This window comes from Cynocephalus volans, chromosome 3, assembly GCF_027409185.1.
Source record: "Cynocephalus volans isolate mCynVol1 chromosome 3, mCynVol1.pri, whole genome shotgun sequence".
NCBI classification, from domain to species: domain Eukaryota; kingdom Metazoa; phylum Chordata; class Mammalia; order Dermoptera; family Cynocephalidae; genus Cynocephalus; species Cynocephalus volans.
Window position 1 is genome coordinate 57,621,347 of NC_084462.1, and position 27,537 is coordinate 57,648,883.

A 27,537-nucleotide genomic window follows, 5' to 3' on the forward strand; every position below is an offset into this window, starting at 1 on the left:
TGAGTCCTGGCAGTAAGAACTGAAGTAGACATTCAACTATAAGTCTGAGCCTTGTGCAGGTCAGGCAGCTCTGGTTGGGGGTCCCTACACCAGGGTGAAATGGATTGGGGCTGCTGGTGAAGTATGCTGTACTTAGTGCCACACAACTATGAGGCTCATACATGGCTGGCATGGTGTGGGGTGCTTACCTTCCAGGAGGACTGAGTTTGTTCATGAACTCCCCAGACACCTCCAAGTGATGGGATTCTTTGCAGGGACCTGGGAGCCCTGGACGAGTTAATAGGTGGCACATGCCAGTGAGGTTTGGGTTAATTCTGTCAATGAGACCCCTTTTGCATCCACTGTCACTGAGACCTGGTGAAACTCTGATTCCACTGTATAGAGAAATGTTCAGAGATCTCAGGGAGCAGGTTATAGCCAAGGAAGGCGGGGTGGGGTGGTATCAATGTTAGGTGGTTGGAGCTGAGATGAAAGGCCTGTGGCTTCCTGGAATGTCCCAGGCTGAGGTTCTGGGTATGGGAAAAAGTGGTCACTCTGTGACCCCGGAAGCAGGCAAATGACTTCTACTTTTCCTGTCTGCTCCTGCATTGTTTTTGGCTTTAGTCTCTAAGTCTAGGGTTCCCATATTGCAGAGCTAGAAATTAGTCAACACAGCTTTCTGGGTACGAAGAGAGCCAGTGACAAGCTCAGGAAGGCAGAAGACAGCCCAGCAAAGTGGGGCACAGAGCACAAGGGCTTTTCCTCCCAGCTGTACCCCCTGCTCTAGTCCCCACCACCCTCCAGGGTTTCCATGGGGAGGCGGGATGCCGAGGTCCTGCCTGTGAGAGGAGCGGCCTGGAGCCCCTGAGGCAGCAAGGTCAAGCGCCCAGAGTCACCAAGGCCGGACTTCTCAGCGGGGCGGGCAGAAGAGAGAGGGCACGCGTTAGACTTCCATGCACAGTGGTGGTTCAAAATATTTTCTTCACGAATTTATTTACAGGGATTTTTATTGACAGGGATTGTTTCTACCTGGAAAAATTACCTTCTAAAATTGCAGATCAAAGGCAGAAAACTCTCAGAGGAATAACGGGAGATTTAAACGGGAGAATCTTTTCCTGTTTTTCAAGACATCTTCATCGAGCCGGCGGTACTTTTGTACGGCAGAGGCATAAATATCACTGTTTAATGTGTTTAAACTTCTTAATGGAGGCACGTGCCAGTGGTTCGGGCGAATTTGACCGGTACAAGGGCGAATCTCACAGAGCTGCCCTAGGGTTACCCGGCCTTTTTGCGCTGCCGCCGTCGGGAAACCGCCTGGTGCGCACCTCGGGCCCGGAAGACCGCGTCTAGAGTGGCGCCAGGGCTGCCGCAGGGGATCCGGCACCTGAGCCTGTGCCATAGTCCCAAAACGGAACCAGGGACTCCAGGCCTGATCCCGCCTCCGGGTCTTTCCAGTAGCCGGGCCAGAGGCGGGAGCGGCCGCCTCTCAGGGTCGCTCCAAGGGCCGCGCTAGGAAAGGTGTGGACGGCGGGAGAGGAAAGGAAGGGGCCGGTGGCGCCGGGGTCTCTACGTTCCAGGAGCCCAGGGAGGGCGGGGAGCTGGCGGGGATCCAGGGTGGCCCGCTCCGGACACTCAGGGGCGCCGCCTTCCAGATAACGTGCGAGGAGCCCCAGCAACAGAAGTGACTCGCCCAAGGTCACACAGCAAGTTGGTGACGGTGTGTGGGGGGTGATGTTCTGACGGCGCGTCTGGGGTCCTTATGGGCCCCAGCCCTGCACGGCGGACGCCCTTCCTCTGCTTATGCTCCTGTACGCAGGGAGTCTGGGGTCTAGGATGCCCGACTAGTCCATTGATAAAGCTGAGAGAAAGACGGCGCCCCCAGCCTGCCACGAACTGTAGCTTCACGACCGCCCCGACCCGGGTGCAGCTCGAGGCGTGGCGCGCCAGGTTAGGTAGGGTACGCGAGGGAGCGCACGTGGACTGCGGCCCCCAGCAGTAACGCCCAGACACCACCCGCCTGGGACCTTGAGTGCGATCTCCTCGGTGACTTCTCACCACCACCCCGGAGGGAGATCCTCCCACGGCCTCCCCCTCTTGTTTTTTTTGACAGCTCCGAAGCCCAGACATAGTGTGCTGACCGAGTCACGCAGCTGCCAAGTTACGAAGCTCGGATTCGAACGTGGCGGTCTGGATTCTGGTAGCCCCGGGCTGGAGGTGGCTGCGTGTTCTTGGGCAAGTCCCTTTCCTTCCCTGGGCAGCCGGGGAGAGCGCGCCTCCGGTCGCGGCCGCGCATGCCCAGTCGCGGGCGGCACCCGAAGGAGGCGGCGGGCGCCCCAGCTGCTTTGCATTGACGCCAGCACCCGCTGGAGGTCACCGCTGGGGGCTGGGCGCGGCGTGCTGCCGGCAAGACCCGGCGCGGAGACGGAGCCGGAGCCGGAGTCGCGCCACCCGCAACTCCCGCGTGCGCGCAGCCGCTTCCGCGTTTCTCGACGGCGCGGCCCCAGCCGCGGCAGGAGCCAAGGTGCTCCTCTCCGTATCCTGGCGGACACCGCCAGGCCGTCCCGACCGACTTCCGTCGGCCCCCACCCGTCAACCCCTGAGCGTCTAGGCTAGCTTTCCCCACCTCCCACCGGCGCTCGACCCAGGGACGCTCTTTCGGGGAGCGGCGGCCCAGCAGGCAGAGCGGCGTGGGTGTCCACAGCTAGACGGAATCGGGGCCCAGGGAGGCGGCGGCACTAACGGCGCGGAGTGGACCCGGGCACGGCGGAGAGCTCACTCCTTCGGGGGGTCCCGCCGCCTCACGGCGAGGGAGGCGTCTCTAGCGCGGCGCGGTCTCACCCGCTCCTGGGTTGGGAGAGCGCAAATCTCCTCCCCCGAAATTGCCCGGAAGCGCGGCGCGGCCGAGGCGAGCGCGGCGATGTGAGGGAGGCGGCGGCGGCTCCCGCCTCAGGAAGGGCATGTTCGGAGGGGCGGCCGCGAAGTGCCTCCCGCCCCAGCGCCCCCTCGCCACTGTCGCCACCACCGCCGCGCCCGCACCGCGATAAAAGGGGTGACCGCACTTCCTGACGCGAGACCCGCGCTCGCCGCCGCCCGCCCAGGCGGCGATGACACGGCGCCCGCGGCGGCCCCGAGGCGCCGGGCGGGCCGTTTGCTGACCGGATCGCGGCTGCCAGCCAGCGTGTCCGCGGCGCCGCTGCCAGCATGGGCTGCGCCCCGAGCATTCACATTTCCGAGAGCCGGTCTGTGAACCACGGCGGCAAGGAGGCCGAGGACGCGCCGGGCCCCGCGGCGCCGCCGCTGTTGTCCGGCGGGCCGCGCCTCTCACGGGGTCTGAAGACGGCCGCCTCGCCCCGGTCCCGCGGCGCCAGCCATGCGGAGTCCGAGCCTTGCAGCGGCAGCAAGGTAAGGGGCCCCGGGCGGGCGGGGGCTCCCGGTCCGCGGTGAAACTCGGGCCCGGCCGGGCGGCAACTTCCCGCAGGGGCCGGGCAGGGCTTCCCCCGGGTCGCGGTGCCCTCTCTCCCCGCTTTGGATGGTTTTGACGCCCGCCAGCCGCCGGTCTACCTGGGCGGCGCCCAGAGGAGGACCGACTTCGGTCCCGGGACCCTGATTCATAAGAGTTGCGAGTAGGACGCCGTCCGAGCCGCGGCGTCCGTTCCTTGGAGACTTCCGACGCCGCTAACGTAGGGCTCTCTGTGAACTTGACCGAAGCACTCGAATCAATTTCTTCTCAGAGAGCTCGCGTTACGGGGAACCCCTGGGATATTCTGGCGCGCCTCTGAAACGTTAAATCAATGTGAACTTTGTTTTTTTGGTTCCCCTGGTAGAAAGGGAAGGGCGACTGGCCCTGCGAAGCCATGGTACTGGACCCTACCACCCTGTTTTCCCTCTGTCAGCTTTGCACATGCAGTTGCAATTTTCCATTTTCTTTGGGACTATTAAAATGTAATTTGGAACAATATCAGTTTTGCTTCATTGCACATATATTTGAGGGTCACGTTTATTAACGTACATGTTGTATTTAAAGCATATGTAATTAGATAATACTATCCGAAACGCGATTTTTGAAGCATTCAGCTGAACAAAGTTAAGCAGTCTTACTGGGACATTTTGTGACTTTTTAAAAAAAATTGCATGTCTTCTCCAGTGCGTGTTGCCTTGGCTTATGTTTTGTCAGCGTTTCTGGGTTTAGTCTTTGTTAAAGATTTCTAAAGGAAAGGGGGGAAAAAAAGAAAGAAAGAAAGAAAAGTTCATTAAGGCACACAGCAGCTGCTTTCCAGTTTTCTGATTTGAAATTTCAGATCTGGAACGCATACGTTGGTTTACGTTTTATTAAACTGGTGTGTATGGCTGCAGATTTTTGAATATCATCCCTCTTTATTACTACCAATTTTTTAAAGTTTCGTTTGCAAAATTTTCTTGATATTCTTGCTTACTGAGGACTGCTAAACCTCCTAAGTTTGGGAGAGAGTTTGATCTATATTCTGTCTTAAATTTCTAGCAGTCAACATACTTTTTCTATATGAAAGGGAAAAATCATCTTCAGTGTTTTATAACATGGTTGAAGTGATTTCCCCACCCCTGCGGTACCTTAAATCAAAATTCAGCTTTGTTATGATTATCAGAAATTGAATTCTTTCTCCTATAGATCCTTTGAAGAAATCTATAATGATTTAGACTGTTAACCCAAGGTCCTCTTATTATCCATATAAAGCTTATATATGTTAAGGCTACTTAACTGGCTTTGGAAAATAAAAAAAATCACACAAGTGAAGTTGAATATACAAACTTTAATAGCTTTCAAGTTTTTGACTGAAATCTAACAATGGTAATTCTGCATTAACTAATATTAAACTCTTAGGTTACCAAAGTAGACCTTTTAGTAAGAGGCACTTGTGTCTTACAGGCTTTTTTGTGCCAGGCTGGATGTCCTAAAATTCACGTAGGTATCTTGTAAGCCTCTCCAGTGCAGCATCTTGCTGGTCTGCTATCCACAGTGCCTGTATGAGTAGGTCCCTGGGTTTCTAAGAGTCTCTTCTTCAAATATTTTGCCCCATTGGTAGACCATTGTCTTGGGTTGGGGCCCAGAAAATGCATTTATCCTTACAGAGCCTAATCCTGTGGCATGCATATAGTAGGTGCTAAATAAGTATTTGTTGCATTAATTTTTTTGTTAACAATGATGAAAGTTTTTCAGTCACTGGAATTTGATTCTATAAAGTCTCCAATATAGGCTTTCAGATAATATTAGTTTTTTCAGAGCAGGAGTCCAATTATAAATAGCAATACAACTACAGAAATAATACCCCCATACTTGTTATTTATGAACTGTACATGATACCACATGTCAGTTACAGATATTTGTATTTAGGCATTTCAGGTAATAGAGCAGAGGTAAATATCAGCAATTTTTTTTTTGAGTTAAATATTTTTTGAATTAATCTTTTAAGATTAAGATAAATATACTCTGGAAATTCAGAAATACACATTTAGGGAAGATAAACTAGCAATTTAGCAAAGTCAAATTATTATACAATTAACCTGATTTTCTTTATATTATCTTAGGATCCAATTTTAATTCATTAAAAACATTCTTAAAATGCAGTGTCAGCATATTTTTGAGTAAATTTCAACAACAAATTGATTGGGAGAACTTTTTACATGCCTATAGCATATAGAAAATACCAGTTCATCAGAGTGGTTGGGAGATTGATAATTAATTGTATTTTCAGATTAATTAAGCAGTGTGTTTTCCTACACCGTAGTGTATTCCACATGTATTCTGTGGAGTGATTTGTGGACTATTATTAAATATTACATGAAAAAAGAGTTCCATGGTCAAATAGGTTTGGAAAATGTTGGGTCAGACTAGGTTCAGCAGAGTTCTTTCATGTAGGATGTGTCAGAGAACTTAATTTCTTAAAATACCCTGTGAATCTCTAAATGGTGTTTAAAGTGTGCAGCATATCCTAAACTTGTTTGATTATGGAGCCCTCTTGCGCTATCTCTTAGGCAGGCCATATGTTAAGACCTGATTCCTTGCATAAGATACCAATATTCAAAGTATGAGAAATATACTTAACAGTAAAACTCAACAAAAGTAATTTGCTTCTTAATGATTCCAAAGGCACTTTAGGACCTTGTAATACATTAGGCTGGGCTGTCTGTATGAACTTATTTAAGTTTTACTAAAAATACTCTCTGGCTGTTTATTCATTGCAGGAGTTATAGTCTATGTGGTTACAGATAATGAATGCTGTGTTCAGTTTGAACACTTACAGTTTTGTTTATTTTTAATCAGTGTGAGCTTTAACTGTAACATTTCAATATTTTCTGTCAGCCTTTGGATTTACCCGGTTTCCCCTTTCATTAGCTAGGGTTTGAGTTGCCCTTGAAAGATTTGCCTGTAGGGGAGGAGTGTTAGAGGAGACCCTATGCTCAACCCTCCCTCCCTTTTTTGCAAGCACCCGATGCATTACTAATGATTGATACCCTCCCCCGCTCCCCCACCTCTCACTAATCAGCCCTGGGAGGTAGCAGTCACTTCTGTTTTGTTCACCACTATATCCCCCAGGCCTCATGCACAGTAGGCCTTCCATAAACATTTGTTGAATTAGAGAATTGTGTGAACCAGGCTGTAGAAGTGGAAAATCCACTCAGCCCATATAAAAGAGATATAGAAACCAGTTTTAACTAGATTGGAGGCTATAAAGTTTGGATTTGGTTTTGTGGAAATCTCTGGTTATTGCTTTTCAGAACATTGTGCCCAGGGAATAATCTATTTCCACCCTGTTGAGAAGAGATTTCCCTATAAAGATTTGAGGATTAGTGTAGCTGGGTGGGCAGTACATGACAGGTGACAGATAATAGTGTGGCTGCTCACTAACCCCTAACCAAGTGTTACTGCCTTCAGCACTCACTCAGAATCCTCTCAGACTCTCCCCTTTGCTATTTCCCTTTGCTTCTGTCATTCTCTTTTCCTCCATCTGATTTTCTCTTATTTTTTTACCACCTTTCCCTCCCTCTTCCCAGTCTTCCTTACTTTTTCCTGCCAGCCTTTTTTCCTCCACAAAACTGGCCAAACTGGTCAACCAAAGTGTAGTGATTTCTTAGCTATGGAATAAAATTTGTTGCCTCCTTTTAATTTACAAAGTGGATTAATCAAATTTTTATATTTGCCTAAACAAAAGCAATTTTCTCTTTGTGTATGACCTGACTGATTTTTTTTTCCCCCTCCACTAGGGGTCTTTGACCCTTGTTAGATTATATGGAACTACTAAAAGTTTCCCTCTGAAAGTGCAGTTCAGAAAATGAGACCTAACTTTCTCCTCCTGTAATAAGTAACTGTAATTTATCTCTGGAACTCAGGGATGGTGAATTCCTTCATCGTGTTTTTATGCCTTTTGGTATACACAATCTTATTATCTTGCCAGGCCTACCTATTGAGATATTTCTTTTTGCATTTTCTTTAATTCCTATAATTTTATAATTTATAAAATAATTTTATGTATTATATACATAAAATATTTGTATCATATGTTTTTTAGTGCTTAATATCATTACCACCATTACTTTAAGTATGATTCTTAAGATAGACATCATGTCACAATTCTGTGAGTTTAGACCTGCCTCAGACCAGCCTTGACCCTCTCCTTGCTGAAGCGAGGGTTATCATGGGGCCTGTGGTCCCTTCTGGCACAAATGTTCCCTGTGAAGTGGCTTATGACACTGGTTTTCCCTTGGGTGGCTTGCCCATTTGGATTGGGTTCTTAAATAGGGGAAGGTTCATTATGTGAGGCCACAGGGTGAGGCAGACATCTCAGAATAACTTAAAATGCCTTAGACAGAATATTTTAAAAAATTAAAACAGTGACAGAAAAATCAAAGAACAGAGAGAGAGATACTTAGGATATGAGTAAGCCCTCAGTCTTGCTCAAGGTCAGTGGATTCAGCCTGGTTTCTCAGTACAGTGAGGCGGTAGGAAGCAATGGACTTTGAAGATCTTAGAGCACAGACTATTCATATTAGTAATGCCAACCACTTTTTGAATGCTCTCTATGTTGCGAACACTGCAGTAGGTGCCTTACACATGTTATCTTATTTAATCCTTGGAATCCTGTGAGGTGGCTGGTATCATTTCCCTTTTGCAGATAAGGCACCAGAGGTTAGAAACTTACCCAAGGCCATACAATTATGCTGGGATTTAAACTCATTGTTTCTGGCTCTCAGTCCCTGTGTTGTTTCTCTGTTTACTGCCTATGTCCATAATATCTTCCATTCCCTGGCCTTCTGCTAGGCTACAGGTGTCTCAGGTCACGTGGGTTTTAAGCAGGCACCTGGAACTTGCATTATCAGGATTTTGCTAAGTCTTGACTTACTGAGGAAGTTGGTTACAGCCCTACCTTAGGTTCCTGTGTTTGTGCAAGTTGCAACCATTTTCAGCATTGTCCCAGTTAACTCCTGAAGTCAGCCATCTTGTGGTGCCCTCCAATTTGTCCTCTGCTGTCTGAAATGAGTTGGCAGGGTATCCCTCAGATGTCTCTTTCCCTTCCGCTTCCTCCTGCTCAGGCAACAGGCAGCTTTCCTTAACCAGGAGCTCCCAGGCGCTCGTTCTTTCCGTTGACCTTTGCCTAGAGTGTTCTTCCCTCCCAGTTCTGTAATCCTCCCAGAGTTATTTAAGGCCCAGCTGAAAGCTTCCTTGAGCCCCTGCTGGGCTTGCGCTCCTTTCTCTGCTCCTGGCACCTTCCCCTGTGACTAATATGGGTTGAGGATTTCTATCTTGAGACTTCTGCTGGATTATAGGCTGCTTGAGGGCAAGGACTGTGTCTTAGCTTAGTTACAGTTCCGAAAGAGCTTAGCATACTTGGTAAATATTTGGATTAAAAAAACCAGTCTCTAAGGCTGGAAGGGTTTTTATTCATGTTCCCCAAGTCAATCTCATGTTGTTTAAATTTAACAAAAATTGTTGGGGTGTGTTGTATGTGTTTTAACAAAAAGCCAAAATACCCTTAAGCCAGTGATTAATCTAGGGGGTGATTGGTAAAGTTTTGCCTCTAATTTTGGCTGTGTTAGGGTTGAGCAATGTTCCTGGGTCTCCTCCTTCTGCTCTACTTTTGTTCTGCTCTGTTTGGTAAGAAGAGTGGTGGAACATCATGTCAGAGAGCTGTTTTGACAAGTGTGGTGCTGCAGTTTTTAGCTACGGGTATTATGTGTAGTTTGCCCATCCATACTGACAGAAAGGATGTCGCAAATTTCCTTGAACTTTGACATGACCTCAAAAAACTTGGTGGTGAGGGGCTTGCCCATGCCTTTATTCTGTGTGGGTTGGAAATACGTCTTTGGTCTGTTGAACTTATCCTCTTTCACTGTCTCTGTGTGTCTCTTTTGTATCCTACTAGTGAGTACAGCAGCTGCTTCAGCTCATCTTACTCTGCTCATGGGACAACCCAAAGGGCTGGTGGCACATAGCAGTTTCCATGTTGTCTTCAAGTGCTTGGGGTTGATGGCAGCTCCCCAGTGAGGTGTTTTTGAAAGAGTTCAGGAAGAGAAGCTGGAAGTCACACATTTTAGGTTCAGCTCTATCAGGCATTGGCTGTGTGATATTTGGCAAGTCCTGATCCTAAATTTTCTCAAGTATAAAATGAGGCTAGAATACTTGGGTTCTGGTGAGGATCAGAAATATTTGTGAAAGTTTCGTAAACTGCAAGGCACTATCACATGTAAGGATTGATCGTTTTCTTATAATCGCCTTTCTCAAAGGCAAACTTGGCTCAGATATATCTATCTTTATTTGATAATACAAATCTCATTGTTTATATATTTTTGTTTTTTCCCTAAAATTTTATTGTGAAAAATTTGAAACATACAGCAAGGTTGAGAGAATTATGCACCCATACACCTACCACCTAGATTCTGCAATTAACATTTTCATATATTTTCTTTATCATATATCTCTGTACCCCTTTATCCATCCACCAGTCCATTTTACCTTTGGACACATTTCAAAGTAAGTTCCACACATCAGTATACTGAACCCTAAACCCTTCAGTGTGTGTATCATTTACTAGAGTTCACAATTTGTTTCCTCTTTTTTTTTTTAAGGTAAAATTATATGGAGTAAAATGTACAAATCTTACGTGTACCATTAATGAGTTTTGACAAATGTATATACCTTTGTAACACAAATCTCTATCAAGATACACAATATAACCATCACCCCCAAAAGTTCTCTTGTGCCCCTTTCCCATTCATTTCTGCCCTCAGCCCCTGGCAGCCAGCGTTCTGATTTTTTTCCATTATAAATTATTTTTGCCTATTCTAGACTTCATATAAATAGAATCTTAAAGTATGTATTATTATTTTCTGTAAGGCTTATTTCACTCAGCATAATGTTTTTGAGATTCATCTGTTGCATGAGTCAGTACATTTTTCTTGCTAAGTAGTATTATTCTGTTATATGAATAAATCACAATTCACTTATCTATTGTCTTTTTTTTTCAAAAAGATGACCAGTAAGGGGATCTTAACCCTTGTTGTCAGCACCACGCTCAGCGAGTGAGTGAACCGGCCATCCCTATATAGGGATCTGAACCCGTGGCCTTGGTGTTATCAACACACACTCTCCTGAGTGAGCCACAGGCCAGCCCCACTTATCTATTCTCTTGTTGATGGATACTAGGGCAGTTTCTAATTCTTGTCTATTATGACTAATTTCTACTATGAATATTCTAGTATAAGTTATTTTGTGGGACATGTGCTTTCATTTCTCTTGGGTAAGTAACAAGAAGTGAAATTGCTAGGTTATAGAATAGGTATATGTTTGGTTTTTTAAGAAATTGTTTGTCCTTTTCCCCAAATGGTTATACAGTATTACACTCATGCCAACAATATATAATAAAAGTTTGCTTGCTCCACATCCTTGCCAAAATTTGGTGTTGTCAGTCTTCTAATTTTAGCTATTCTGGAGGGTGTGTGGTGGTATCTCATTGTAGTTTTGGTTTGCATGTCCTTGATGGCTAATGATTTTGAATACTTTTTCATGTGCTTATCGATCATTTGTATGGCTTTCTTTTTGAAGTTTTTACTTTAACAATTTTTTAATATAAGGAAATATAAATATTGTCATGACCTTTGGGTAAAGAAGAACTTATTGAGTTTACACAGGCAAAGGAAAGAGTTGATAAATTCAACTATGTTAAAATAAGGAACTTCTCATCAAAAGAGAATGAAAAGGAAAGCCACAGACTAGAAAAAGGTATTTGCAATGCATAATACCAATAAAGGATTATTATTCAAAATATATATAGAACTCCTACAAGTAAATAAGAAAAATGGGCAAAGACTTAGGCATGTCACTAAAGAGGAAACCAAATGGCTAATAAATCTGTGAAAAGATATTCAATTTTATTGTGGAAATGCAAATTAGAACCAAAATGAAATAGCATTTTATACCCACCAAATTGGCAAACATTTAGAAGGCTCACAAATTTTGAGGCTTCTCAACACTGTAGTTAGAAATGTAAATTGGTTCGACCACTGGGGAAAACCATTGCTATCTACTTGCTAAACTTACCAACTAGAGTTGTATATGTGACTGTGACCTAGCAATTTCACTCCTAGAAACTCTTACACATCTTTCCTAGAAACATGTACTAGAATGTTCATAGCAGCATTGCTTTCCTATAAAACCCAAATGTCCATAGACAACATAATGGACAAACAACTTTTGATATTCTCAAAGAAAGGAATATTTTACAGCTGTGAAAATGAATGGGTTATAGCTACAGGTATCAACCTAGATATCAAAAACTTAATGTTGAAAGAAGGAAGAAGTTATAGAATTTATAAAGTACAATTCTTTTTATTTAAAGTTTAATAACTAAACAATATGTTGTGTAGGAATATACATAATATATACATACACATAGGTGTTAAAACTGTAAAGAAAACCAAATAAATAATTACTATAAAATTCAATTGGGCAAAGAAAGTTTATTTTAAGGGCTTCAACAGGTTAGTTTGAATGTCTAGCATAGAGGATATAGGAGGGATATACTAGGCCCTGCCCTCAGGGAACAATTAGTCCTTTCTGGAAAGGTGGGGTAAGTCTCTGACCTGGAAGTGATGATAGTGTCCTGAGAGATGGAGTGGATGTTTAAAGAAGAGGCAGGAGCTGATCTGGATTGGTCATGAGGCACAGAGAGGCAAAGGGAAGAGGGGTTTGATCAAGGCTAAGAACACTGGAAGGACCTGAATAAGTTGAAAGTGGGAAAGGGTATGGGGATGGGGATGGGTGGTGCTGGCTGGTTCTGCAGACTGAGGAGACCGAGCAGGGATAGGAGGGAGGTCCATCCTATAAACCCAAGAGAACTCCCAAAGGCTTTTTATTTTCAGCAGGGTAGTTATAGGACAAACTTTTTTTCCGCCTCCCCCCAACAAACATATTTTTTGAAGATTAAGTTTCAGGCAGAAATTGCAGTGGGTGGGGTGAGGGAAAGCTAGAGGTGAGAAACTATCCCCGGGCCTACTGTGGTGGTTCAGGCACAAGGTATGATCAGGTATAATGAACTTAGTGTGGTGGTTTGGGAACGGAGGCAATGAACAAAGAAAAAACTGACAGGCTGGGGACAGATTGGATTTTGGGGGGTTGTGGGAAGGAGTAGAAGGTGACTCAGAGGTTGGGGTTTACCATCTTAGAAGGATTGCGATAACATGCCACAATTTGTACAGTGCTTCATGGTTTACCAAATGCTATTTTTGTACTTCATTTAATTTGATGTTCCCCAAACCCCGTGAGGTAAAAAGGAGAGATTTCATTTTCTCTGTTTAAGACTTAAGAAGCAGAAATTTAAAGAGATTGAATGACTTGTCCAAGTTTATGGTACAGGTTCATTATAATAATACAGGATAGAAGCCAGAGGAAAGAGAAGTTAAGGAGTTTTTTAAAAAGCCTTTCTCATCTTTTGGTTCTGGGTTCATTTTATAAAAGTAAACTTTTACTTTTCCTCATTGTAGAAGTCATGTCATTGTAGAAAAGTTGAAAAATACAGAAAAGAACAAGGATCACTTAAATTGAGCAATCACTTAAATTACACAATCAGGAGATAACTTCTCATAAAATGGTGGTATGTTTCCTTCTATCCATGTAGATTGCTTTAAATAACTATAATTAAAAACTATTTTATTTTTATGTTTAAAAACTATGTTTTTATTTTTAAACAGTTTTGTTCTTTAGTTCTAGGAAACATCTAGCTATTATTCCTTCAAATGTTGTCCCCTTTCCATTCTCTCATTTCTCCTCTTTTACAATTCCTTCCAAGTGTTAGAGGATTTAGACACATTTTGATTTGTCCTCCATATTTCTTCGCTTTTCTTTACTTTCCCTCTTTGTATTATTTTCTGGGAGGACTTTTTAGCTTTGCCTTTTAGGTCACAATTCATTCCTCAGTGTCTACTCACCTCTCTTAAATTTGACGGGTTCTGTGTTCAAGATTTATGGTTTGTTCTTTTTTCGTAACTGCTTATTCATGTTTTATGGTTGCAGCAAACTCCCTTATCTCTTTGAGGATATTAATTATACATACTTTAAAGTCCTATTCTAATTGTTATTTATTTAAAACATTTTTTATTGAGGTATAAGTGCAGTCAGCAAAGTGTACAAAATCTTTAAGTGTACATACAGCTTGATGAATTTTTACTGATGTATGCCCCCATGTAACCACCACTCAAATAAAGGCAGAACATTTTCAGGATTCCAGAAGGCTGCCTTGTGGCTGTTCACTATTTCTCAGTTTGTTTTTTTTGTGTGTGTGTGTGTGTGTGTCTGTGTGTCTGTGACTGGCTGGTAACAGGGATCAAACCCTGGACCTTGGTGTTATCTGCACCACACTCTAATCAACTGAGCTAACTGGCCAGCCCTATTTTTTAGTGTTTTTTAAAACATTTTTTAATGAAAAACCTCAAACATACAGCAATCTTTAAGGAATTTCACAGTGTAACATTGTATTTTACATTAGCATTTTACCGTGCTTGCTTTATCACATATATCCTTCTGTCATCTTCTTTTTCTTCGATGCATTTTAAAGTAATTGCAGATGTCAGTACACTTCCCCTTAAATACTTCAGCATACATATCATTAATTAGAGTTCAGAATTTGTTTAGAATTTTTTTTCTTTTGAGGTAAAATTTACATACAGTGAAATGCACAAATAAGTGTACATTTGCTGAGTTTCGACAAATGCATACATATATCTGTATAATCCAAACCTCTATCAAGGTATAAAACATCATCAACCCAGAAAATTCTGTCATGCCACTTGCCAGGCAGTCTCTCCCCATCACCTTTTCAACCACTCTTCTAATTTTTTCCCCACCGTAGACTAGTTTTGTTTGTTGTAGAACTTCACATAAGTGAAATTATACCATTTGTACTCTTTTCTGTAATTCTTCTTTCATTCAGCATTATGTTTTTGAGATTCGTCTGTTTCATGTATCAGGAGTTTATAGTATTATGACTATTAACCTTTACAAGCTCATGATACATATTAAAGTGATCAAATTTTCATCTCATAGGAGCATATGAGTGTGCTTATGATGCTTTGAGCAATCTGATTGTGAGAGGGTGATATTTTATTGGTATTTTAGCTTGAATTTATTTCATTTATTGTTTATTATCCTTTTTCCCTCCAGGCATGTTTTGGACCCTCGAACTTCCACTTCTGTGAATTATTGTTTATATCTGTTCCCTGTTTCTCTATTTGGGTTTTAGAGTTTTAAATATTTTATTTATCAAATCTTTTTAATATGTTTAGCAGTGAAGTTTTGATCTCTCATGCTTATTGTAAATATTTTTTTCCTCAAGTCTCTTTTTCTTTTTATTGGATGTGTTATTTTTAAAATTGCAGACATTGTATATTTATGAAATCAAATCTAGCAGTCTTCTTCATTTGTGTTTGTGTTTGATCTATAAAATATCATCTTTTATTGTAGAAACAGTATATGTGCATTGTAGAAAATTAGCAAATGCCGAAATGTGGTTTTCAACACTGAGAACATTTATTGCAACGTTAGTATGTATACGCCCCGATTTTTTTCTATGTGTGTGTGCGTGTGCGTGTGTGTATATATATATATATATATATATATGTGCATTTTTTCACTGAAATTAGATCACGTAGTACATACTTTTCTAAAAATTGTGGTAAAATATACATAACATAAATTTATGATTTTAACCATTTTTAACTGTACAGTTCAGTAGCGTTAAGTCCATTCACGTTGTTGTGCAGCCATCACCACCATCCATCTCCGGAACTTGTTCTCTTCCAAAACTGAAATTCCCTATCCATTAAAAATAACTCATAATGAAAAACAAAAAACCAAAAAAGTCAATAACTCTTCATTCCTTCCTCCCTGTCCATGGAAACCACCATTCTACTTTCTGTCTATGAATTTGACTAGTCTAGGTATGTCATGTAAGTGGAATCCTGCAGTGTTTATCCTTTTGTGACTGGCTTATTTCACTTAGCATAATGCCCTCATTCATGTTATAGCATGTGTCAGAATTTCCTTTCTTTTTAAGGCTGAATACTATTCCGTTGTATGTATATCCCACATTTTGTTTATCCATTCATCTATTGATGGACAGTTGGGTTGCTTCCACCTTTTGGGTGTTGTGAACAATGCTGCTATGAACAAGTCCTTGCTTTCAATTCTTTTAGATATACACCTAGAAGTGGAATTGCTAGATCAGTAATACTGTTTTTAATTTTTTGAGGAGCTGCTTTAAGTATGTACTGTTTTGCAATATACTTTTCTCAGCCAATAATCTGCACATTTCCATTTCAGTAATTTAAAAAATCTTATCTAATATCTATATCATACTGTACCAATATCTGCTTATGATCCCAGAAATGTCCCCTGCATTACATATGTTTATGATCCTTACATTTCTTTTAGTCTAGCACATCTCTTTCCCCTTCTTTTTTTTTAAGACACCGACTTGTTAAAGAGGCCTGTCCAATTGGGTCCCAACTTGCTTTTTTGTCATTTAGCTTTCTCTCTATCTGCCATATTTCCTGTAAACTGGAAGTTGTATATAAAATGGATTCTAGTTAAATATTTTGTTAGAATACATTATTGGTGATTCATGAATCACATTAGAAGACACGCAATATCTAATTGAGCCATGATTACAAATGCTCAGGTTGACCACTGGGTTGGGATGATGAAAGTCTGATCTCTCCACTATTGGCTTAGGTTCCTCTCATATGACCAGAAAGTGATCTGTGTGGCATTTGGCACTATACAAATGTTCAATTCACTATGGACTATTCATTCACCTAAGGCCTTTTTAAAATTTTTTTTTAGCACTAACTGATAATCCTTATCTAAAATAACAATTCTGATTAGAGTTAATGAATGATGTTTACTAATTCAGATACTTTTCTATATGTAGTAGTTGGTGGTCTTTGGTAAAGTAAAAGTATCCCTCATCAATTGCGGCTGTTCAATTGCTATAAAATATAGTTCCTATTGGAAGGACAGGATAAATTAAATGCTTATTTTTTCCTTTAACAATTTTAATAGTAAAGAAGTTGTTGCCTCAAATGGTAAAGATTTTTTTTTCTGGATTTCACTATGGACACATGGATTTGCATTGGTTGGATATGTATGGATCTATTACAGTTGTTTTTTTTTTTTTTTAAAGACTGAAATTGTAATACTTTTGGCTGGTTGTGGCTCTGTCCAATTGAATCCTGTATCTTTTCGACATGATCCTATTAATCTTTGAAAGCACAACTTATGGTCCCAGGCTCAACCTGTACTGACCTTTTCCCAGGGCCCTTTCTCCAAGGCGTCCTGGTTCCTCTTAGTGGGAAATGGTTTTGGAAAGTACAATTTGGGGTACTTATTATTTCAGGAGTAACATTGTTTGGGGGCCATTTTAGTGGATAGACTTGGAATATATATACATCAAAAAACTCCTAAAAACTATATGTGTTCATATATGCTTTCAATTTAGATTTCGTAATTGTGTTTTATCCTGATGTTTGATTTTATCATTGTATTCCTTTTCTCTTACACTGACAACTTTGATTTTTCTTCGTTTGCTTTTAAGCTTAAGTTTTTATTCATCCAGATAAGTATTCATTCATATGTCTCAAAGTTTTTATTTTATTTATTTTTGACATTTAGTTTTTTAAAATTGAAATTTATTTTGGGACTGTGGTATCTTAGCTCTTTGGAAAAGCTAGTTATTTTAGCATCTTTTTATGTGAATAATTATTTTTTTCCAACCGGTTTATACTTTCATAATTGTCATCTCTTTGGGTTGTCTATTTTTGGTTATTCTTGTACTGTTACTGTGCTGATTTTGTATTTATAGCTTTGTACTATGTTTTAATAGTGTCTGATAAGGTTAATTCTTTTCTTCATTATACTGCATTTCAAAAACTTTCTTAATCCATTCTTGTCTATTCTTCCATGCCAATTTTAGAATGATTTTGTTTTACCCCCAAGTTTTGGGGGGATTTTGATTGTATTGCAGTTAAATCCACCATAATTTGGCAAGAATTGATAGCTCTGTAGTATTTATTCTTCCTCTCCAGTAACATAATATTTATTATTCATTTATCTTATTTTAGATATTTTCATTTGGGTGTCATTTCTTTTTAGGATGATTCTTTGTGGCTAGAATCTTTGTTTCATTAACTTTTAACTAATTATTTCAATTAGATAAAATATATTGATGTTTGTGAATATTACTAAACATTCTTACAGTTTTTCAGTTAATTGTCTTAATTTCTTTTATTGTGAAATATATAAATCTTAAATGTACAGTGTCTTGGATTTTTAGGATAAATGTTTATGTTATTAGCTGACTGATGGTTTTGGGCCTTTCATATCTGCAGGTTCTACATCCGTAGATTCAACCGACCCGGGTTGAAAATATTTGGAAAAAAACCCAACTAAAAAAAATACAGTGTAACAACTATTTGTATAGCATTTACATTGTATTAGGTATTATCAATAATCTAGAGATATTTTAAAGCATATGGGAGAATGTGTGTAGGTTATATGTAAATACTACACCATTTTATGTCAGGGGTGTGAGCATCTGCAAATTTTGGTAACCATTGAGGCCCTGGAACCAATCCTCCTTGGATACCAAGGGACGACTGTACTTTTAAATCTGTTTTCTTAACTGTATTTCTTTGGAGTTTCCAAAAATGATTAAATAAGAATGGTGTTAGCATGCATCTTTTTTTAATCTTGATTTTAATGGTAATGTGTCCAGTTCTTCACCCTTAAGTTTGCTATTGGCTATTGGTTTTAAGACAGATATGCTTTGATATGCTTTATCATATTAAGAAAATGGCTTCTTGATCCTGTTTTCTGTGAATGTTTTTGAAAATCACAAATGTCAAATCTTATCAAATGCCTTTTGTATGTGTGTATGCATCTAATGAGATAATCACATGCTTTTTCTTGGAATTGTTAATGTGACATGGCATATACAGTTGACCCTTGAATAGCATGGGTTTGAATTGCATGTTCCTCTTATACATGGATTTTTAAAATTAATATACACTTGGCCATTCATATTTGCAGGTTCCACATCCAAGGGTTCAACCAGCCACAGATAGAAAATACAGTATTTGCAAGATGTAGAACTGGCCTATACAGATGGCCAACTTTTCATATCCATGGGTTTTGCGGGGCTGACTATGGGACTTGAGCATCCATGGATTTTGGTATCCTCAGGGCATCCTGTAACCAATCTCCCGTGGATACCCAGGGATGACTGTAAATTGATTTTTGATATTAAAAAAGTTTGTATTCCTGAAATAAATCCTGCTTGCTTGTCACAGATAACTTTTTAAAAACTGTAAGATATACTATTGAATTCTGTTTGTAATAATTTTAAATGCAATTTTCTTTTCTATATTCATGAGTGAAATCATAGTCATCTGCAATCTCACACCCTAGCATTAAACCTTGTTAACGTTTTATTACATTAATATGTATATAATATACAGCTTCTTGCATTCTTTTTTTCTGTGCATGCACAGGAAATTTTAAATTACAATTTTTAAATGTAAATTTTTTTTTGGTGGCTGGCCAGTAAGGAAATCTGAACCTTTGAACCTTGGTTTTATCAGCACCATGTTCTAACCAAATAAGCTAACTGGCCAGTCCCTAAATGTAAATTTTAAACAAATACTTCTGTATACTTTTATATCTTGACTTTTAAATTTAATAATAAATTGCAACTATTTTCCCATGTTATTAAAATTTCTGCAAAACATAATTTATATGATGATGCTAGTGCTGCCATGTACATCTTCTTACATAAGTTCTTGTGCACATCTGTGATCATTTTCTTGGATTTATTTTTAGAAGTAGAATCCATTTTAAAGTTTTGATTTAAAAAGCAATTCTCTGATAATATCAAGGTCCAGGGTTTGATCCCTGTACTGGCCAGTTGCCAAAAATAAAAAGTAAAAATAAAAAAAATTCTGTTAGGGCAGGTTTTTTTTTTTTTTTTTAATTTTTTTATGTTAATTTATCAATATACAATATAGTTGATTTTCATGTCCCTTTATCAATTCCTCCTTTTCTCCCCTCCCTCTCTCCCCTCCCAAGGGCAGGTTTTAAACATTTGGGACCATTAGTAATGAAAAAGCATTGTATTTTATTAAAATTTTTCTATTTATAAACTTGGTTCAGGTAAGTTATATTTACTTACAGAAATCCTTAATTTTCTTAAGAATTTCATTCTTTAATGGGAACTTAGACTTTACCATATTTAACTTCCTTATTTTATGGAGTAGGAAATTGAAGTCCTAAGGCATTTAGGAGACATGTCCAAGGTCACATTGCAAGTATTGGCAAAGCTGGGACAAGAACCCCAAGCTAGCTAGCACTTGCTTCTTATCCCTGATACCTTTTATATTCATGGAAAGTAGACCAGAAATAGTTATTCTCTCTGGTCATTTCACTGAGATGCCTGGACATCAAACTGTCTGCGTGTTCTTCCAGTTAAGGTTTGCAAAAGTGTACTCTTGTCCAGCGGTTTTACTGTATCAGAAGCAATAAAGAAATTGACCATCTGTAATTTCTAAGCTTGGATACCATTAGGGGAGTTGCTTGATTATTGCAAAATGGCTGTTTTCATTTTAAGAACATGTACAGACACCTGTTTTTTTTTTTTTCTAGGTTTGTAACCCATACATTTGGAGGGAGTTGGCATGCAGTGAAACCTACAGTATTTACGTAGTCATTCCCTGTATATTTGACCAGCTTCCTTTATTGCCCTCCTGTTTTTAGATAAAAGCAGGAAGTCTTGTTGTTCCTTTTTCCTCCCTAAGCCTTTATGCCATGTCTTTTTGTTATCGTAGAGTTAAGAAACAGTCTTGAAAAGCCAAAAATTCCAAGTGAGGTGAGCTATAGGAAAGCCTTGCCTTGGGATAAAGAAAGCAGGCTTGGCCCTGTGGAACAGCAGTGTTATCAAAAGGCTCAGAACACCTCTATAGTGATGACTGATAGTTGACTATATGAGCAAACATATATCTATCTTCAGTACTGACAAAAATTAGTATTTCCATTAGACACTAATCTCTAATGAAATTAGTTTTCAGAGACTGTGAAAGTGTTTTAGTGGTCTCTGGTCTCACTTTTTTTGTGGGGGTTGGGGAGGAAGCAACTGTCTGATACAGGGATTGAACCCTGAAACTTGGTGTTATCAGCGCCACACTCTAACCGAGCTGATTTGCCAGCCCTGGTCTCACTTCTTGAACTTCGTTATGGGCATTCTCTCATCAATTCTCCTACACAGAGAACTCTGATGAATTTTCATGATAGGGAGGTTATTAATTCTTTATTAACAATAAATATCCCCTTATTCATTAGCACACATTTATTTGGTGCTTACTGTGCGCCAGGAGGAACACTAGGCATTTGCTGGTGATGTGAAGATGAATAAGCTGTGCTTTTCTTTTTAGATGACAGCTCATGAGAGGACAGACGTGCCTGCAAGTGTGCATGTCCCCCTGCCCCGATTCCACAGTGCTTGTTGAGGAATCTAAATATACCATTGCTTTGATATAGCCAAAGAGGGCTAGGGAATTAGAATCAAAAGACTTGGGTTTGAATTCCGACTTTGGCTTTGGTACTTATTTAACTGTGTGAGCTGGGGCAAGTCATGTAACTTGTCTGTGAGCCACAGTTCCTTGTAAACTGCGGATATGAGAGAAGGTGTGGGAAGATAGTTCTAATCCATTCTGTACCATAGAAGGGACAGACTTTTCTTATTTCTCTTGCTTATTAACCAGAATTGTGTTTTCTTACCAGTAGGTCAGTGGAGAAGGAAGCTCTGTAATAATCCTTTCAGTGCTGCTGAATGTACTGATAATGGAAAAATAGGGTATGCTGGTTTTCAGGACTGTAAACCAAAAACACTTTTCAGTGCCAAAAGCTGTGTTTGTCTTTAGGGGCCAAGAATGTTTCTGCAGTGAAGGACAGCTTCAGATCCCACGGTGAATCTCTTGGGTAATCACACGGTTATAGTTGAGGTTCAGTTGTTTATCGGGCTAGCTTTGCAACGATGTAAAGTTTGCTTAATGTGCTCAGTTCCTGGGTAAAGTAATGTAGACTGGCTGGAGGTTGTCTCTGGTCAGTACTACTATGAATTGAACTTGTTCTTCCAGTGTCGAGGCACTTGCCGATTGAAGCAGAGTGTCTGTCCCATAGCCAGGCTTTGGAGAGACTGAGCGTGGCACTTCAGCTGGGCCTTGGCTCCTCCCCACCAAGTTGATTTGGCATCAGCAGTTTCTAAATGGTGTCAGTGAGGGCTTTGCTCTTGCCCTCAGCGTTCTTTGCTTTCTCTACTACATAGAGAGACAGGTTGCTCAAATAATCTGCCTTATTTTTTTTTTTCCTCACGAAATTTTCTGGAATTTCTATCCCACCTAATCTATTCTTTTGCAAAGTATATCTTCAGAATTTGTTTCTCTAGTTCCCAGATAACTAGAACCCGCATGCAGAGGTACAGGAGATCTCTGCCCTTCAAGCAGAGGCTCAGAGAAGGAGCAGAGTGAGAAAATGTAAACTGTACCATTCACCTGCTTAAAACCCTTTGTGACTCCCCATTGCCAAATTCATACTCCTTTCTTTGGCCTACAAAGCCCAGCCTGATGGGCTCCTGCCCCATCTCCAGCTTCATACTGTGCCTCATACACTGAATGCCTCAAGTACTCACACTTCCAGGCACTTGTTGACCTCTGGACTTTTGACTGTGCAGTTTCCTTGCCAATGCTCAGCTGAGAATTTCTCCCCAACTTAATCAGTGGAATTAGCAAAAGAATCCTGATGAAGGTAGAGCAGTAAGAAGGAAGTAGATAAGTGTTGCAGGAAGTATTTTATATCTGGAACAAACGCCCTCAGATTTTTGTGTTTGTGGTATTCTATTACAAAAACAAAAAGACAAGATAGAATGAAGGGTCCAGACTGTTAAGGTCATGCTCAGAGGATGGAGAGATTCCTGTGGGCTGTTCTGGGACAGCATTTGCCCTCCCAGCTGTTTCACTATGGCCCTGAGGACCCAGAGAGTTGAAGAAGGTCAGCAGAGAATGGATCAGAGGAGCTGGCTGGTAGCTGTTATGACTTATCCTTGCTGAACTCCTGGAGAGATCTGAGGCTGCTGAAGTGACCTCCCCTTTTTGGGCATCTGAAGTTATCTTATTGTTACAAGTCCAAGATCTTCTGGATTTGATGGTGTACTGCCGAGTGCTGGGTTATGAGATTACTGCATGATTATGTGAGGCAAAAACACTTTTCTGTGATCAGCTTGTCAGCTATTTTCATCTAGTTTTTGACACCTTAACTTATTAAAATATGGGCTGCTAACCTGGAAATCAACTTAAGATTGGTATAACAATAAAGCTATCATGTATTGACTGTCTGCTACATACCAGGCCCTCACTATTCTAAGTACTTTGTGTGTATTAACTAATTTAATCCCTATGACAACCCAGTGGACTTGGTGTTACGTTAAAGTTTCACTTTTAAGGACAAGTGAAGCAAGTGGAAGATTAAACAATTTGCCCAAGGTTCCACAGCTAGTAACTGATAGCACTTGGATTCCAACCCAGGTAGCCTGGTTCCTGAGTCCATGTTCTTAATTACTATTGTATAGGAAAAACAAACTTTTTCCTTCTATACTCATGCCATTCTTAATACTTTACTTCTGCTGCCAGATGTGTGGACGTTTCTCCCACACAAATTCTCTGCAGACACCAACTGGGTGTCCCACAATTCAATTCCATTCTGACACTAACTGGAATTAGCACAGACTCCACAGGTTAAGGACTCAGTCCTACCCCCACCCCCAACTTCAGATGCCAATTGCAAGTAGTAGGTCCGCAGGTTACGCATAATATGTGTCTGACTTAGTTATGAATTGGGAGTTCGCCTGACCCCCTTCTCAGGTTCGATAATTTACTAGAGTGGTTCAAAGAACCTAGGAAAATAGTTTACTTACTGCATTATCAGTTTATTACGAACGATATATTTATTAAAGGATGCAAATGAATAGCCAGATGAAGAGATACATAGGGTGAGATTTGGAAGGGTCCTAAGCACAGGAGCTTCTGTCCCCAGAGAGTTGGGTGTGCCATTCTGGCATGTGCATGTATTCTTGTTCACCAACCTTAAAGCTCCCTGAACCCATTCTTTTGGATTTTTTTTTTTTTTTTAGGCTGGCTAGTACAGGGATTGTACCCTGGACCTTGGTGTTATCAGCACCACACTGTAACCAACTGAGCTAACTGGCCAGCCCCATTGTTGGGGTGGTTTTATGGAGGCCTCATTACACAGGCATGATTGATTAAGTCATTGGCCATTGATGATCAACTTAACTTTCAATCCCTCTAATGGGGGGGAGGGGGCTGAAAATTTCAACCCTCTAATCACATGGTTGGTTCCCCTGGGAACCAGCCCCCACTCCAGTGGTTATCTAGGGGCTTTCCATAAATCACTTCATTAACATAAACTCTGGTGTGGTTAAAAGGGTCTCCTTATGAATAACAATAGATGCTTTTTTCACCTTTATTTCTCTGTAGCTGTTCCGGAGCTGTTTCAGGACCAAAGACCAAATATTATAACGAAAGATAAGTTGTTAGCCAGAAACCCTGGAGGAAGACCAAAATTTGTATTTCTTATTATATTACAAGTATCCTTTGGTATTTCTGTATTTTTTATTTTACCTTTTTGAGTTTAGTGAGATATGAATTTTTTTTTTGTCTCTCTGTTTTTTGAGACAATTTGCCTGATTATATTGGACAGGATTCTTCTAACTGCAAGTGTAAAGTAGCTGAGGCCAAAAGTGGGATTTGTGCGCTGCCATAGCCTGGCTTTACATTACCAAACCAAGGGAAGGACGTGGGTACACTGGCATCTGGGGCAAGTGGAACCAGGACTCTCTTCATCTTTCCCTCTTATTGCTGTCATCCTCATTTTCTTTGGCTGCTTTTTGCTGCTTGACAGAAAACAATGCCCACCGGCAGCTCCTGGCCTCACATTTCATAGTTTCAACGAGGAGCTTCTTTTCTTAATCTCAATTTGAAAAATCCCAGGGAAGAACCAAGACGGGTGTGGCTTTGAACACCTACCCATCCCTGTGGCCATTGGGTGTTCTCTGTGATGAACAACAGCTTTCACAGAACTGGGTGGTTGGAATGGGAAGGAGCAGCCCTCACAGGGAAGGAGGCTGCTGGTCAGACAGAACAAAAGCTGCCCCTGCGCTGGCCTTCAGCCCAGGCCCCCAAACACTCCAGTTGAAGAATTAATGCAACTCTTATATACAATGACAGTTATTATTCCTTATCTGACTCGGGGGGATTTTGCACTCTTGAGTTATCGTAGAAACTTTCCACTTATTCTATTTGCTAAGAGAAGAATGGATAGTAACCTGTGGGAAAATTTCAACAAGATTTGACATAGAAAGGGCTTCCCATTGACCTTCTCCCTTACTTTGAACAGTCTGCCTAAAAGATAATTGAGTACTCTGTATTGCTTGTTACTTCTCTTTTTACCCAGTACTTTTATAGTTATAACTTGTTCTCAATTCTGTTTTTACATTCCAGTGGTAAGATCATTGCATCCAGTGTTCTTATGTTTCTGTTTCATCAGCTAATTCTGTATCTTGGGCAAGTCACCCAACCTTGTGGGTCTTAACTTCACTTGTTAGGATAGGCTGACTGTTGTAACAAACTGGAAAATATACAAAAGGCTCAAACCTGGTAGAAGTTTCTCAGTCACATAAAATTTAAAATAGATGTTCTCGATCAGTGAGTAACTGTTCTCTAAGTGATGATTCAGGGACCAAGGCTCCTTCCATCTGTGGCTGTGCCATCTTCAGTACATGGTTGCCAGGGTCACCATGCTGGTCTACATGGATGAACTCGAAGAAGGGGAAAGAACATGGATGGGTGTGGGTGAGAGGTTTTTAAGGGCCAGATCTAAAAATGGGCCATGTCAGTTTGTTGACATTCCATTGGCTACATGGCCACACCTAACTTCACTGATGGCTGGGAAATATGATCAAGCTATGTGCCCAGGAAGAAGAGGAACTGGGTTTGAACCGCTAGCCAGTCTCTGCCACACTTCTTTGGTAACATTTGTTTTTCTTCCCCTTTTCCCCTCTCCCATGCATAGCAGTTGTGTGGTTTGTGTGGGATTGAGCCCACTCCCAACCTCCAGAGTGGGCCCCAGCATCCTCCTTGCCCCAGTTATTGGTTCCGTGATGGATACATAACCCACGCCTAAGTGAGGCAGGACATGGAATTCTTCAGATCCCAGTTATTCGTTCAGGCACTGCCATTTTGAACTGTCCCGATCAGATTGTGGAGTGGCTGGAGGAAGATGCCCCTACCCAACCCCCCACAAGGAGGACAAGCCAACTCATGGATAAGAACAAGCTTAGAGAACTGCAGAGTCACAGAGCTGGAGTCCTATTGAATCTTGCCTGAAGCTCACATGATCTGACTCTGGACTTCGCATTAGCATAAGCCACTAAATCCACTTATCGCATAGTAATTTGAGGATAATTTTCTTTACTTCCAACCACAAGCATCTTGTCTGATATAACTTAAAAATGGAAAAGAAACAAGGAGAAAGGGTAAAGTCTGGATCTCTAAGTTGTGCTTCTTTTCATTGCCATCATTTCTGTGGTGTTTCTTTGAATACTTGAACACACCCAAGCAGGGTCTGAATTGATGTTACCCTAATTTGATTTCCCAATTCCCTGGAATTACAACAGGGATAATTACAGTCTTTACTGTTCTTCTTTTTCTACCTTTGGACAATGATTTCTCTTTGGATTGAATGATATAGATTTATAGTTCTTTTGAAGAATAAATTATGACATTTTATTTCTTCTACCAAAATGAATGGAACATAATTCATGTGATTTCTTTTCTTATGTTTTGTTTTAGCAAGTTCTCTAAAGTTTGTCTTTTCATCAGGAAAGGGTCCATAATATATCCTTCACATTGCTGAATACATTTGGTTTATAGCTGGGCATTATCTCTACATTAGTGTAGGAATTTTTAATTTTTTGAGTTGAGTGTTCCAAACCCTTTTGGGATTTCATTAGCTTGTCAAATTTGTTGATTTTATAGCATCTCCATCTTGAAAAAAATGCTACATAGCTTTCCTGAAAGAGCATTTTGAGAGAATTGTGTGGTATTCAGTAAGACATTTGGAAATAACCTGGTAAGTATTTAGGGACTATTGCTCAAGAAGCTAATTTGTACAGCCAGAAGCCATCAGCTCAACACACAGACACATCATACATCTGTGGTAACAAATGTAAACTGAGGAAGTACAGTCTGACTCCTTCCTCTCAGAGTATAGAGAACAGCAGAGGAATTACAAGCTCAGCATTAGAACTGCTCTCCCTTGCTTTGTTTCAAAAAGGATTTGAGGTAACTTCAAGAATACTTACAGTAAGATTAAAAAAACAAACAGAGGAGGGATCGGGGCCACGGGAACCCGAGGGTGGGCTAATTAGTGAAGTCAGTCAGAATGTGTAAAGCATGCCACAGGGGCATGCATGGTTGCCAGGGGGCTGCATCACACATTTGGCTCTGAGCTTCCACAGCCTCACCAAATAGCAAAACAATCCGAGAGTTCTGGAGATTTAAAACTAGCTAGTGACTCAGGAAAGTACAGTTTTTGAGCTGAGGCCTAAAGAAATTGCTCTCCTGGGCCCTTGTAGGTAGACAAGGCTCTCAACAATGTTCCCATAATAAATATGGTGGTGAATGTCCCTTTGTGAAAGTGGAGGGCATGATGTCCTACATGGATTCCAGGTGGGGTCAAAGTAAGTGGGTCCATGCACTCAGCTAGTTTGATTCAGGAATTAAAATTTGGTCTGCCTAGAAAAATGTGGTATTACCAATATTTAATCTTGACCTATTTTATTTACATTAATTTGATTGGAAATGGAGATCAGTCTTTCCCCAAACGTTTATGAACCATTTGTAATTTCTCTTTTG

At 40.9% G+C, this 27,537-nt stretch overlaps 1 protein-coding gene across 1 annotated transcript in view; it reads left to right on the forward strand.

Moving 5' to 3' along the window:
* The first annotated feature begins 2,495 nt into the window (after positions 1–2,495).
* The window catches only part of PDE8A (phosphodiesterase 8A), a 159,491-nt gene continuing 134,449 nt past the window's right edge, over positions 2,496–27,537 (forward strand). Inside the window, exon 1 of the mRNA XM_063088669.1 lies at positions 2,496–3,381. Within this exon, the coding sequence (XP_062944739.1) occupies positions 3,181–3,381 (201 nt within the window). The 5' untranslated portion in view covers positions 2,496–3,180. The remainder of the gene's footprint in view (positions 3,382–27,537) is intronic.